Source organism: Engystomops pustulosus, chromosome 3, assembly GCF_040894005.1.
Source record: "Engystomops pustulosus chromosome 3, aEngPut4.maternal, whole genome shotgun sequence".
NCBI lineage: Eukaryota > Metazoa > Chordata > Amphibia > Anura > Leptodactylidae > Engystomops > Engystomops pustulosus.
In genome coordinates, this window is record NC_092413.1 from 227471031 (window position 1) to 227484908 (window position 13878).

Below are 13878 nucleotides of genomic sequence, written 5' to 3' on the forward strand. Positions count from 1 at the left end.
CAGAGGTGTAGATGGAGAAGAGTAGGAGTCCTAGGATAGAGGTGTAGATGGAGAAGAGTAGGAGTCCTAGGACAGAGGTGTAGATGGAGAAGAGTAGGAGTCCTAGGATAGAGGTGTAGATGGAGAAGAGTAGGAGTCCTAGGACAGAGGTGTAGATGGAGAAGAGTAGGAGTCCTAGGATAGAGGTGTAGATGGAGAAGAGTAGGAGTCCTAGGATAGAGGTGTAGATGGAGAAGAGTAGGAGTCCTAGGATAGAGATGTAGATGAAGAAGAGTAGGAGTCCTAGGACAGAGGTGTAGATGGAGAAGAGTAGGAGTCCTAGGACAGAGGTGTAGATGGAGAAGAGTAGGTGTCCTTGGCCAGAGGTGTAGATGGAGAAGAGTAGGAGTCCTGGGACAGAGGTGTAGATGGAGAAGAGTAGGAGTCCTAGGACAGAGGTGTAGATGGAGAAGAGTAGGAGTCCTAGGACAGAGGTGTAGATGGAGAAGAGTAGGAGTCCTAGGACAGAGGTGTAGATGGAGAAGAGTAGGAGTCCTAGGATAGAGGTGTAGATGGAGAAGAGTAGGAGTCCTAGGATAGAGGTGTAGATGGAGAAGAGTAGGAGTCCTAGGACAGAGGTGTAGATGGAGAAGGGTAGGAGTCCTAGGACGGAGGTGTAGATGGAGAAGAGTAGGAGTCCTAGGATAGAGGTGTAGATGGAGAAGAGTAGGAGTTCTAGGACAGAGGAGTAGATGGTGAAGAGTGGGAGTCCTAGGACAGAGGTGTAGATGGAGAAGAGTAGGAGTTCTAGGACAGAGGAGTAGATGATGAAGAGTAGGAGTCCTAGGACAGAGGTGTAGATGGAGAAGAGTAGGAGTCCTAGGATAGAGGTGTAGATGGAGAAGAGTAGGAGTCCTAGGATAGAGGTGTAGATGGAGAAGAGTAGGAGTCCTAGGACAGAGGTGTAGATGGAGAAGGGTAGGAGTCCTAGGACGGAGGTGTAGATGGAGAAGAGTAGGAGTCCTAGGATAGAGGTGTAGATGGAGAAGAGTAGGAGTTCTAGGACAGAGGAGTAGATGGTGAAGAGTGGGAGTCCTAGGACAGAGGTGTAGATGGAGAAGAGTAGGAGTTCTAGGACAGAGGAGTAGATGATGAAGAGTAGGAGTCCTAGGACAGAGGTGTAGATGGAGAAGAGTAGGAGTCCTAGGACAGAGGTGTAGATGGAGAATAGTAGGAGTCCTAGGACAGAGTTGTAGATGGAGAAGAGTAGGAGTCCTAGGACAGAGGTGTAGATGGAGAAGAGTAGGAGTCCTAGGATAGAGGTGTAGATGGAGAAGAGTAGGAGTTCTAGGCCAGAGGTGTAGATGGAGAAGAGTAGGGGTCCTAGGCCAGAAGTGTAGATGGAGAAGAGTAGGAGTCTCAGGACAGAGGTGAAGATGGAGAATAGTAGGGGTCCTAGGCCAGAAGTGTAGATGGAGAAGAGTAGGAGTCCTAGGATAGAGGTGTAGATGGAGAAGAGTAGGAGTCCTAGGATAGAGGTGTAGATGGAGAAGAGTAGGAGTCCTAGGATAGAGGTGTAGATGGAGAAGAGTAGGAGTCCTAGGACAGAGGTGTAGATGGAGAAGAGTAGGAGTCCTGGGACAGAGGTGTAGATGGAGAATGGTAGGAGTCCTAGGACAGAGGAGTAGATGGAGAAGAGTAGGAGTCCTAGGATAGAGGTGTAGATGGAGAAGAGTAGGAGTCCTAGGATAGAGGTGTAGATGGAGAAGAGTAGGAGTCCTAGGATAGAGGTGTAGATGGAGAAGAGTAGGAGTCCTAGGACAGAGGTGTAGATGGAGAAGAGTAGGAGTCCTAGGACAGAGGTGTAGATGGAGAAGGGTAGGAGTCCTAGGACGGAGGTGTAGATGGAGAAGAGTAGGAGTCCTAGGATAGAGGTGTAGATGGAGAAGAGTAGGAGTTCTAGGACAGAGGAGTAGATGGTGAAGAGTAGGAGTCCTAGGCCAGAGGTGTAGATGGAGAAGAGTAGGAGTCCTAGGACAGAGGTGTAGATGGAGAAGAGTAGGAGTTCTAGGACAGAGGTGTAGATGGAGAAGAGTAGGAATCCTAGGACAGAGTTGTAGATGGAGAAGAGTAGGAGTCCTAGGAAAGAGGTGTACATGGAGAAGAGTAGGAGTCCTAGGATAGAGGTGTAGATGGAGAAGAGTAGGAGTCCTAGGACAGAGGTGTAGATGGAGAAGAGTAGGAGTCCTAGGATAGAGGTGTAGATGGAGAAGAGTAGGAGTCCTAGGACAGAGGTGTAGATGGAGAAGAGTAGGAGTCCTAGGATAGAGGTGTAGATGGAGAAGAGTAGGAGTCCTAGGATAGAGGTGTAGATGGAGAAGAGTAGGAGTCCTAGGATAGAGATGTAGATGAAGAAGAGTAGGAGTCCTAGGACAGAGGTGTAGATGGAGAAGAGTAGGAGTCCTAGGACAGAGGTGTAGATGGAGAAGAGTAGGTGTCCTTGGCCAGAGGTGTAGATGGAGAAGAGTAGGAGTCCTGGGACAGAGGTGTAGATGGAGAAGAGTAGGAGTCCTGGGACAGAGGTGTAGATGGAGAAGAGTAGGAGTCCTAGGACAGAGGTGTAGATGGAGAAGAGTAGGAGTCCTAGGACAGAGGTGTAGATGGAGAAGAGTAGGAGTCCTAGGATAGAGGTGTAGATGGAGAAGAGTAGGAGTCCTAGGATAGAGGTGTAGATGGAGAAGAGTAGGAGTCCTAGGACAGAGGTGTAGATGGAGAAGGGTAGGAGTCCTAGGACGGAGGTGTAGATGGAGAAGAGTAGGAGTCCTAGGATAGAGGTGTAGATGGAGAAGAGTAGGAGTTCTAGGACAGAGGAGTAGATGGTGAAGAGTGGGAGTCCTAGGACAGAGGTGTAGATGGAGAAGAGTAGGAGTTCTAGGACAGAGGAGTAGATGATGAAGAGTAGGAGTCCTAGGACAGAGGTGTAGATGGAGAAGAGTAGGAGTCCTAGGATAGAGGTGTAGATGGAGAAGAGTAGGAGTCCTAGGATAGAGGTGTAGATGGAGAAGAGTAGGAGTCCTAGGACAGAGGTGTAGATGGAGAAGGGTAGGAGTCCTAGGACGGAGGTGTAGATGGAGAAGAGTAGGAGTCCTAGGATAGAGGTGTAGATGGAGAAGAGTAGGAGTTCTAGGACAGAGGAGTAGATGGTGAAGAGTGGGAGTCCTAGGACAGAGGTGTAGATGGAGAAGAGTAGGAGTTCTAGGACAGAGGAGTAGATGATGAAGAGTAGGAGTCCTAGGACAGAGGTGTAGATGGAGAAGAGTAGGAGTCCTAGGACAGAGGTGTAGATGGAGAATAGTAGGAGTCCTAGGACAGAGTTGTAGATGGAGAAGAGTAGGAGTCCTAGGACAGAGGTGTAGATGGAGAAGAGTAGGAGTCCTAGGATAGAGGTGTAGATGGAGAAGAGTAGGAGTTCTAGGCCAGAGGTGTAGATGGAGAAGAGTAGGGGTCCTAGGCCAGAAGTGTAGATGGAGAAGAGTAGGAGTCTCAGGACAGAGGTGAAGATGGAGAATAGTAGGGGTCCTAGGCCAGAAGTGTAGATGGAGAAGAGTAGGAGTCCTAGGATAGAGGTGTAGATGGAGAAGAGTAGGAGTCCTAGGATAGAGGTGTAGATGGAGAAGAGTAGGAGTCCTAGGATAGAGGTGTAGATGGAGAAGAGTAGGAGTCCTAGGACAGAGGTGTAGATGGAGAAGAGTAGGAGTCCTGGGACAGAGGTGTAGATGGAGAATGGTAGGAGTCCTAGGACAGAGGAGTAGATGGAGAAGAGTAGGAGTCCTAGGATAGAGGTGTAGATGGAGAAGAGTAGGAGTCCTAGGATAGAGGTGTAGATGGAGAAGAGTAGGAGTCCTAGGATAGAGGTGTAGATGGAGAAGAGTAGGAGTCCTAGGACAGAGGTGTAGATGGAGAAGAGTAGGAGTCCTAGGACAGAGGTGTAGATGGAGAAGGGTAGGAGTCCTAGGACGGAGGTGTAGATGGAGAAGAGTAGGAGTCCTAGGATAGAGGTGTAGATGGAGAAGAGTAGGAGTTCTAGGACAGAGGAGTAGATGGTGAAGAGTAGGAGTCCTAGGCCAGAGGTGTAGATGGAGAAGAGTAGGAGTCCTAGGACAGAGGTGTAGATGGAGAAGAGTAGGAGTTCTAGGACAGAGGTGTAGATGGAGAAGAGTAGGAATCCTAGGACAGAGTTGTAGATGGAGAAGAGTAGGAGTCCTAGGAAAGAGGTGTACATGGAGAAGAGTAGGAGTCCTAGGCCAGAGGTGTAGATGTTAAAGAGTAGGAGTCCTAGGACAGAGGTGTAGATGGAGAAGAGTAGGAGTTCTAGGACAGAAGAGTAGATGGTGAAGAGTAGGAGTCCTAGGGCAGAGGTGTAGATGGAGAAGAGTAGGAGTCCTAGGAGAGAGGTGTAGATGGAGAAGAGTAGGAGTCCTAGGACAGAGGTGTAGATGGAGAAGAGTAGGAGTCCTAGGACAGAGGTGTAGATGGAGAAGAGTAGGAGTACTAGGACAGAGGTGTAGATGGAGAAGAGTAGGAGTCCTAGGACGGAGGTGTAGATGGGGAAGAGGAGGAGTCCTAGGATAGAGGTGTAGATGGAGAAGAGTAGGAGTCCTAGGACAGAGGTGTAGATGGAGAAGGGTAGGAGTCCTAGGACAGAGGTGTAGATGGAGAAGAGTAGGAGTCCTAGGACAGAGGTGTAGATGGAGAAGGGTAGGAGTCCTAGGACAGAGGTGTAGATGGAGAAGAGTAGGAGTCCTAGGACAGAGGTGTAGATGGAGAAGAGTAGGAGTCCTAGGACAGAGGTGTAGATGGAGAAGAGTAGGAGTACTAGGACAGAGGTGTAGATGGAGAAGAGTAGGAATCCTAGGAGAGAGGTGTATATGGAGAAGAGTAGGAGTCCTAGGACAGAGGTGTAGATGGAGAAGAGTAGGAGTCCTAGGACAGAGGTGTAGATGGAGAAGGGTAGGAGTCCTAGGACAGAGGTGTAGATGGAGAAGAGTAGGAGTCCTAGGACAGAGGTGTAAATGGAGAAGAGTAGGAGTCCTAGGACAGAGGTGTAGATGGAGAAGAGTAGGAGTCCTAAGATAGAGGTGTAGATGGAGAAGGGTAGGAGTCCTAGGACAGAGGTGTAGATGGAGAAGAGTAGTAGTCCTAGGACAGAGGTGTAGATGGAGAAGAGTAGGAGTCCTAGGACAGAGGTGTAAATGGAGAAGAGTAGGAGTCCTAGGCCAGAGGTGTAGATGGTGAAGAGTAGGAGTCCAAGGACAGCGGTGTAGATGGAGAAGAGTAGGAGTCCTAGGACAGAGGTGTAGATGGAGAAGAGTAGGAGTCCTAGGATAGAGGTGTAGATGGAGAAGAGTAGGAGTCCTAGGACAGAGGTGTAGATGGAGAAGAGTAGGAGTCCTAGGATAGAGGTGTAGATGGAGAAGAGTAGGAGTCCTAGGACAGAGGTGTAGATGGAGAAGAGTAGGAGTCCTAGGATAGAGGTGTAGATGGAGAAGAGTAGGAGTCCTAGGACATAGGTGTAGATGGAGAAGAGTAGGAGTCCTAGGACAGAGGTGTAGATGGAGAAGAGTAGGAGTCCTAGGACAGAGGTGTAGATGGAGAAGAGTAGGAGTCCTAGGACAGAGGTGTAGATGGAGAAGAGTAGGAGTCCTAGGATAGAGGTGTAGATGGAGAAGAGTAGGAGTCCTAGGACATAGGTGTAGATGGAGAAGAGTAGGAGTCCTAGGACAGAGGTGTAGATGGAGAAGAGTAGGAGTCCTAGGACAGAGGTGTAGATGGAGAAGAGTAGGAGTCCTAGGACAGAGGTGTAGATGGAGAAGAGTAGGAGTCCTAGGACAGAGGAGTAGATGGTGAAGAGTAGGAGTCCTAGGACAGAGGTGTAGATGGAGAAGAGTAGGAGTCCTTGGATAGAGGTGTAGATGGAGAAGATTAGGAGTCCTAGGACAGAGGCTTGAGGGAAGCCAGCAGAGAGGGGCCTGATGACGAGAGGGTGTGAGAACAGTCGGGCCTATCCCGTGACCGATCTTTAACCCATTGATGGATTCCTCGGCCACTACCAGATGGTTCACCACCTTTGTAGGGTGATCTTAGTTTGGGGACACTACTATGGTAGAGGGATAATGGAATGGCCCCTCTTTCTGACCTTTGGGATCCCACTAATCCTGTGAGAATTTGTTTGGCAATGACCAGCAGGATGTAAGATGTCTTATCCTCTGTACACAGCCGAGCCCATCGTCACCTCTGTCTTCTCACTTCACAAGGATAAGGAGGAAATCCACCCATCGGAGAGTCCTGAGGGTCGCGCGGCCCCCGCACACAGTGAGTCCTGTCAGTAGATACTCACCACCTATTGTTATCTTCTGATCTGTGATATCATTTGTGATGTCTTCTCCACCATGCCGAGCGTGAAGGGGCCTCAAGGTCCAGTGCAGGAGGATCTACCACTTATCAGACAATGGGAGGGCCGTGCGGGACGTCCTGTAGGTGGAGGAGATCTACTTGGAAGGTGTCTGCATGGGTGACAGCTCCCATGTGTCACTGGCCCTTGGTTCTGGGGGATACTTCAAGGTTCTCATGTCTGACAGCAGAATATGTCACCACAAGGCATCTTGGGCATCGTGAAGCTCTCCCCAGTCTCTGCTGTGCTCTGCTCCTGAGCTCTGCTGCCCCGGCAGATGTCGCTCATATAGGGGAATTTGCACCAATCTTTAGGGATCTGTAGGTGATTTAGTGTCCCAGTTTGCCATGGCAGGGACATTACTCATAGATCCAGGGACTGTAGTAATATTCTTATAGTTGTTATCCATGAGCTCCTGTCTTCTAACATCGATCAGATAAAATTATGCTAATGAGCTAGAAAGGCTCTGTGCGCTTTACAAAAGGCCATCCTGTGAAGCTACAGCACAGAGGGGCTCTGGTAATACCCATAGGAGCCCTTCTAGCTCATTAGCATCGTTTTTAAAGTTGATTTTATATGGAAAGAAGCCATGGCTAACAAATATAAGAAGATTCCCAAAGACACAGGCCCACATTCACTACAGCTTCTCCGCCATACTACTACCCGCTGTATATACTGCCCGCTGTATATACTGCCCGCTGTGTATATACTGCCCGCTGTGTATATACTGCCCGCTGTATATACTGCCCGCTGTGTATATACTGCCCGCTGTGTATATACTGCCCGCTGTGTATATGTATACTGCCTGCTGTGTATATACTGCCCGCTGTGTATATGTATACTGCCCGCTGTGTATATACTGCCCGCTGTGTATATGTATACTGCCCGCTGTATATACTGCCCGCTGTGTATATGTATACTGCCCGCTGTATATACTGCCCGCTGTGTATATGTATACTGCCCGCTGTGTATATACTGCCCGCTGTGTATATGTATACTGCCCGCTGTGTATATGTATACTGCCCGCTGTATATACTGCCCGCTGTGTATATGTATACTGCCCGCTGTGTATATACTGCCTGCTGTGTATATGTATACCCCCCGCTGTGTATATACTGCCCGCTGTGTATATGTATACTGCCCGCTGTGTATATACTGCCCGCTGTGTATATGTATACTGCCCGCTGTGTATATACTGCCCGCTGTGTATGTGTATACTGCCCGCTGTGTATGTGTATACTGCCCGCTGTGTATATACTGCCCGCTGTGTATATGTATACTGCCCGCTGTGTATATACTGCCCGCTGTGTATATATATACCGCCCGCTGTGTATATGTATACCCCCCGCTGTGTATATACTGCCCGCTGTGTATATGTATACTGCCCGCTGTGTATGTGTATACCCCCCGCTGTGTATATACTGCCCGCTGTGTATATGTATACTGCCCGCTGTGTATGTGTATACCCCCCGCTGTGTATATGTATACTGCCCGCTGTGTATATGTATACTGCCCGCTGTGTATATACTGCCCGCTGTGTATATACTGCCCGCTGTGTATATGTATACTGCCCGCTGTGTATGTGTATACTGCCCGCTGTGTATGTGTATACTGCCCGCTGTGTATGTGTATACTGCCCGCTGTGTATATACTGCCCGCTGTGTATATGTATACTGCCCGCTGTGTATATACTGCCCGCTGTGTATGTGTATACTGCCCGCTGTGTATATACTGCCCGCTGTGTATATGTATACTGCCCGCTGTGTATATACTGCCCGCTGTGTATGTGTATACTGCCCGCTGTGTATATACTGCCCGATGTGTATATGTATACTGCCCGCTGTGTATATACTGCCCGCTGTGTATATACTGCCCGCTGTGTATATGTATACTGCCCGCTGTGTATATACTGCCCGCTGTGTATATGTATACTGCCCGCTGTGTATATACTGCCCGCTGTGTATATGTATACTGCCCGCTGTGTATATACTGCCCGCTGTGTATATGTATACTGCCCGCTGTGTATATACTGCCCGCTGTGTATATGTATACTGCCCGCTGTGTATATACTGCCCGCTGTGTATATGTATACTGCCCGCTGTGTATATGTATACTGCCCGCTGTGTATATGTATACTGCCCGCTGTGTATATACTGCCCGCTGTGTATATGTATACTGCCCGCTGTGTATATACTGCCCGCTGTGTATATACTGCCCGCTGTGTATATGTATACTGCCCGCTGTGTATATACTGCCCGCTGTGTATATACTGCCCGCTGTGTATATACTGCCCGCTGTGTATATACTGCCCGCTGTGTATATGTATACTGCCCGCTGTGTATATACTGCCCGCTGTGTATATACTGCCCGCTGTGTATATACTGCCCGCTGTGTATATGTATACTGCCCGCTGTGTATATACTGCCCGCTGTGTATATACTGCCCGCTGTGTATGTGTATACTGCCCGCTGTGTATATACTGCCCGCTGTGTATATGTATATATTATATTATTATTGTATATCAGGTTACATTGATGTATGTTGTCTCACTGTATTGTGTTATATGATATTATGTGACACGTTGTGGTATTACGTTACGTCGCGGTCGCGCTGTCTCTGGCTGTGGATATATTTTGCTGTATCCTCCGGGGTCTGTTAGTCACTTATTATCATCACTTAGTTAGTCACTTATTATACTGGGAGGTCCCCGGGGGGCGCCATGTTTAGGTCTCTCGGGGGAGGGGAGGGGCGCTGCGTCTCACGGGTCGCCCTCCTGCGGCGCCGGTCCCGCTGGGCCGCCTGGTTATAGTAAGTGACATGAGCTCAGTGCCGCCCCCCGGAGGCCACAGCACAAGATGTTATTGTTATGTGATCACCGGCTGCCGCTCCTTAACCTCTTCACCACCGCACTGCACCCAGCGTGTAATGTACGGGGGCACCGGGCCGCAGGTACTGCACTGCTATGAGACTGGGGTATGAGAGGTCCAGCAAGACCGCAGCTCTGGATGTGACTAGAGTAATGATTAGTTCCCTGTACTTGACCCTTTCTCTAGGACGTTTGTCATCACAGACCATCAAACAAGAGAAGGTGGAACATGTCCGGGCGTCAGCGGGCGACCACGGGGCCAACGGGGCGACAGCAGCACCCACAGGTGAGAGCAAGAATAACATCACAAAATAAAGGGGGGGTCCCAGGAGTTCACAATCTAATGTCCCCAATATACAATTTATCACTGCCATCATCCCTGACCCCAGGAGCTCACAATCTAATGTCCCCAATATACAATTTATCACTGCCATCATCCCTGACCCCAGGAGCTCACAATCTAATGTCCCCAATATACAATTTATCACTGCCATCATCCCTGACCCCAGGAGCTCACAATCTAATGTCCCCAATATACAATTTATCACTGCCATCATCCCTGACCCCAGGAGCTCACAATCTAATGTCCCCAATATACAATTTATCACTGCCATCATCCCTGACCCCAGGAGCTCACAATCTTATGTCCCCAATATACAATTTATCACTGCCATCATCCCTGACCCCAGGAACTCACACTCTCCCCTCCTATCACTCACATCATCCCTGACCCCAGGAGCTCACACTCTCCCCTCCTATCACTCCCATCATCCCTGACCCCAGGAGCTCACACTCTACCCTCCTCTCACTCCCATCATCCCTGACCCCAGGAGCTCACACTCTACCCTCCTCTCACTCCCATCATCCCTGACCCCAGGAGCTCACACTCTACCCTCCTCTCACTCCCATCATCCCTGACCCCAGGAGCTCACACTCTACCCTCCTCTCACTCACATCATCCCTGACCCCAGGAGCTCACACTCTACCCTCCTATCACTCCCATCATCCCTGACCCCAGGAGCTCACACTCTACCCTCCTATCACTCCCATCATCCCTGACCCCAGGAGCTCACACTCTACCCTCCTATCACTCCCATCATCCCTGACCCCAGGAGCTCACACTCTACCCTCCTCTCACTCCCATCATCCCTGACCCCAGGAGCTCACACTCTACTCTCCTATCACTCCCATCATCCCTGACCCCAGGAGCTCACACTCTACCCTCCTATCACTCCCATCATCTCTCTGCAGAAGTGCAGAGTAACCTCTCTGGTCACAGAGCTGAGGTGTCGTCTCAGTGTCAGGTTCTTGGGGTCGCTCATGGCCCCCCCCCTCTTTTATTTCAGGACGACCCTCCCCCCAGGTGATGAAATCTGAAGACCTGGACTACATGAAGGTGTCAGTGGGCGGCGCGGACAGTCCCGGGGCCCCATCTAGAGGTGAGACGTGATCGTGTGTGATGTCATCAGCAGCAGTGATGTCATAGTGATGTCATCAGCAGCAGTGATGTCATAGTGACTTCATAGCGATGTCATCAGCAGCAGTGATGTCATAGTGCCGTCATAGTGATGTCATAGTGCCGTCATAGTGATGTCATAGCTATGTCATAGTGATGTCATCAGCAGCAGTGATGTCATAGTGATGTCATGGTGATGTCATCAGCAGCAGTGATGTCATAGTGAAGATGCTTGTATCATGTGGCATGTCGGTCTGGGCGGTGACTACATTGGTCCAACCCAACAGAAGCGTAAAATGTGCGTTGCCTTTACTGGGACCCCCTAGACGTTACTGATGGAGGTCACGTCTCGCTTGTCCCTCGGTGACATGTTGTTTCGTTACATACGCAGGTCAGGTGACCACTAAACCAATCAAACAGGAGGAGCCGGAGTACATCAAGGTGTCTATAGGAGGACAGGGGCCGGTCAGTGCCTCCGGACCATCAAGAGGTGAGGAACAGAGGAGATGGGACCCCCCAAACCTAAACATTCCTACAGAGACGTCTGTGACTCCGGGTCATGTGCACACAATGCGGTTATAGGGGCCCCTCCATACTAGAGAGAGTACATGTAATGAATGGAGAAAATGCAGAGGCCCCCCCCCCTCTAGCAACGACTTACCTCCTCCTCCATCAGAACCCATCCTGATACCCCAGGGACATCACTCATAGATCCTGGCACCGGGACTGTGGTGTCTTCTTATACATGTTATCCGTGGCCTCCTGCCTTCTAATATAAACGTTAATGTTAATGGTTTAGAAGGGCTCTGGGGGGTGTTACCAGAGCCCCTCCGTGCTGTAGCTTCACAGGTCTTTCCCTCTGCTCCTTCAACACTTTTTCCTCCTTCTGCCTGATGTTATCTCAGAGCAGAAGTTCTACCATTATCCACCTGGTGTTGTGTATCTCCTCTTCACGTGTCGGCCGTGTGCGCGCTCTCCTCCTCCTGCTCCTTGGATGTTTGGGGATAATCGCTGCCATTTTTCTGTTCCATGTGTAACAATAGGACTAGAAACGTTCCTGCTGAGAACATAGCCATCTCCTTAGCGACACGTGAGCCGCACAACCAAGGCTCAGGGTTATTATTTCCGGCAGCTCCTCCATATATGTGGTTTTTGTGGACCTTGTGTGGTATTTCTTGGGGTATCTGTACCTGTAGCTGCTCATATTACGGTCTCTTTCTTTCCTCTTTCCCAAGCATATCACCATGTGAGACATAATGGGGGTCATTTATTAAGGGTCCGAATTGCGCATTTTTGTCGGGTTTCCCAAATTTTTCTGATTTGAGCCGAATTGCCCCGTGATTTTGGCGCACGCAATCAGATTGTGGCGCATTGGCGCCAACTTTCATGCGACAGAAATCGGGGCGGTGGCCTCCAGAAAACCCGACGGATTCGGAAAAATCGCTGAATTTTTAAAAAAATTTGTGTCACAAGAATAGCACTCACATACACCGGGACGGAGAATGTGAACTCCGGCGGACCTCGGCGCAGCAGCGACTCCTGCTGGACATTGGGCACACGACCTGAGAGAATCCCGGAAGACCTGAATCAGAGAATGCGTCCATGGATTACGACTGGACCAGGTAAGTAAATGAGCCCCACAGTGTGGACATGTGTGAGGCCACGTTATCAAGGGCAGAGGTTGTGTAGATGGGCCAGTTACGTGCTGGTAGTTGGCATCATTGTGTCATCCGAGATGATGAGAGTTAATAATTCTTGTAGTTTCCCACTGTCCAGATCACTTTTGTTATAATCCTCTCTCTACCCAGTGACACACATAGCAGTGACCTAGGCCGCTATTCCCTATTCTTGGGTCCTTGGTGGTGATTTTCCTCTGAGTTTGTCCATCACTTCTAAACTTGACTTTGTTCTGTGCCAAAATAACAGATACGGGTGAGCCGGCCGTGCATGTCCGTGATTGTGCGTCGCCATTGCCCGTGACTCAGGTCTCTAACTGTCTCGGATCTCAGACTACTTCATCCCCCTCTCCCGGAGCGCCCCGCCTGCGCATTGTCAAGTTCACCGAGAAGGAACTTGATGTCCTTGTGGATCTGGTGATCGAGAATTACTCCAAACTTTTTGGCAATGAAGCCGACATTACTCCCAGTGTGGCTAAGAACGCCATGTGGCAGGCCATAGCCGAGGAAGTGAGCGCGGTAGGCGTGGCCGCCCGCACCAGCGAGAAGGTCAAGAAGAGGTGGAAGGACGCCAAGCGGAAAATGAACGAGAAGTTGAGCGAAGCCGCAGCCCACGTTGCCGAGACAGGACGCCGGCCCCCGCCGCATCTGAGGCTCACGCCCTACGAGCAGCGGCTGAGGGACTTCTTTAAGCCGGAATACAGCAAAGAGGTCGAATGGAACCAAGACAAAGAAGACTTCCCCGAGGAGGCGGAAGCCGGTAAATAGTCTTATTGTCTGTATTGTAGCCACAAATTCTGATAAATTGTCATTGTTCACTCCGACGTGTATGCAAAACAATTTGGTCCAATAGATAAAATGGGGAAAGTAGTTATGATACTTCAATACAACCCTAGTAACAATGTCCCTGGTGTCCCAGAGCCAAATAGATGCTTTCTTAGGAGGAGATTCTTAATCTTGTACTAAATGTGTTCTCACTCTGGGACTTTGACCGTACATTAGAGATCCGGAAAGGGTCCATGTGCTCCATTTTCTGCTGATAATTGGCGCCTCTTCATGACACAAACGTAATACACGTGGTGGATCATCATCAGTCAATGTTCTGAGTTTGATAGTCGTTTATACATAGTGACAGATCCACCTGCCATCGATGTACGACCAGAACCCAGAGCGCCACAGGCAGTGATCGAGGATTTATCATTGACCCAATTTGTCATAAACAAAAAAATATATATATATATAGTCTTTAAAAATCCCTCCGATGAGTGTGGACTATCCCACCTCATTGTGTGACCGTAGAGAAGAGAGCAGAGCAATTTCCCACTTTTAGTAAAGTATTTTCCTGTTTTTGGCTTAAATTGTTCTGATAACCAAGATGAGGTGCTACAAATTTGTTCAAAATCCGATCAGTTGCTAGAACTGAACCGTGACAAGAAAAGTTTGTGGGCTT

General features: G+C 49.4%; 1 protein-coding gene across 5 annotated transcripts in view; it reads left to right on the plus strand.

Moving 5' to 3' along the window:
* Positions 1 to 13878, plus strand: part of LOC140122747 (uncharacterized) — a 35624-nt gene that overhangs the window by 14899 nt on the left and 6847 nt on the right. For 3 of the 5 annotated variants that reach the window (XR_011854369.1, XR_011854370.1, XM_072143916.1), the window contains exons 6-9: positions 6256 to 6351; positions 9484 to 9582; positions 10643 to 10735; positions 11144 to 11242. Coding sequence is in view for 3 of the 5 variants with exons in the window: in XM_072143916.1 (XP_072000017.1) it covers positions 6256 to 6351; positions 9484 to 9582; positions 10643 to 10735; positions 11144 to 11242 (387 nt within the window). In the remaining 2 variants the exon portion in view is untranslated. Of the gene's footprint in view, positions 1 to 6255; positions 6352 to 9483; positions 9583 to 10642; positions 10736 to 11143; positions 11243 to 12678; positions 13189 to 13878 lie in introns of all 5 variants that reach the window. The other 2 variants (XM_072143914.1, XM_072143915.1) reach the window with 2 other exon arrangements.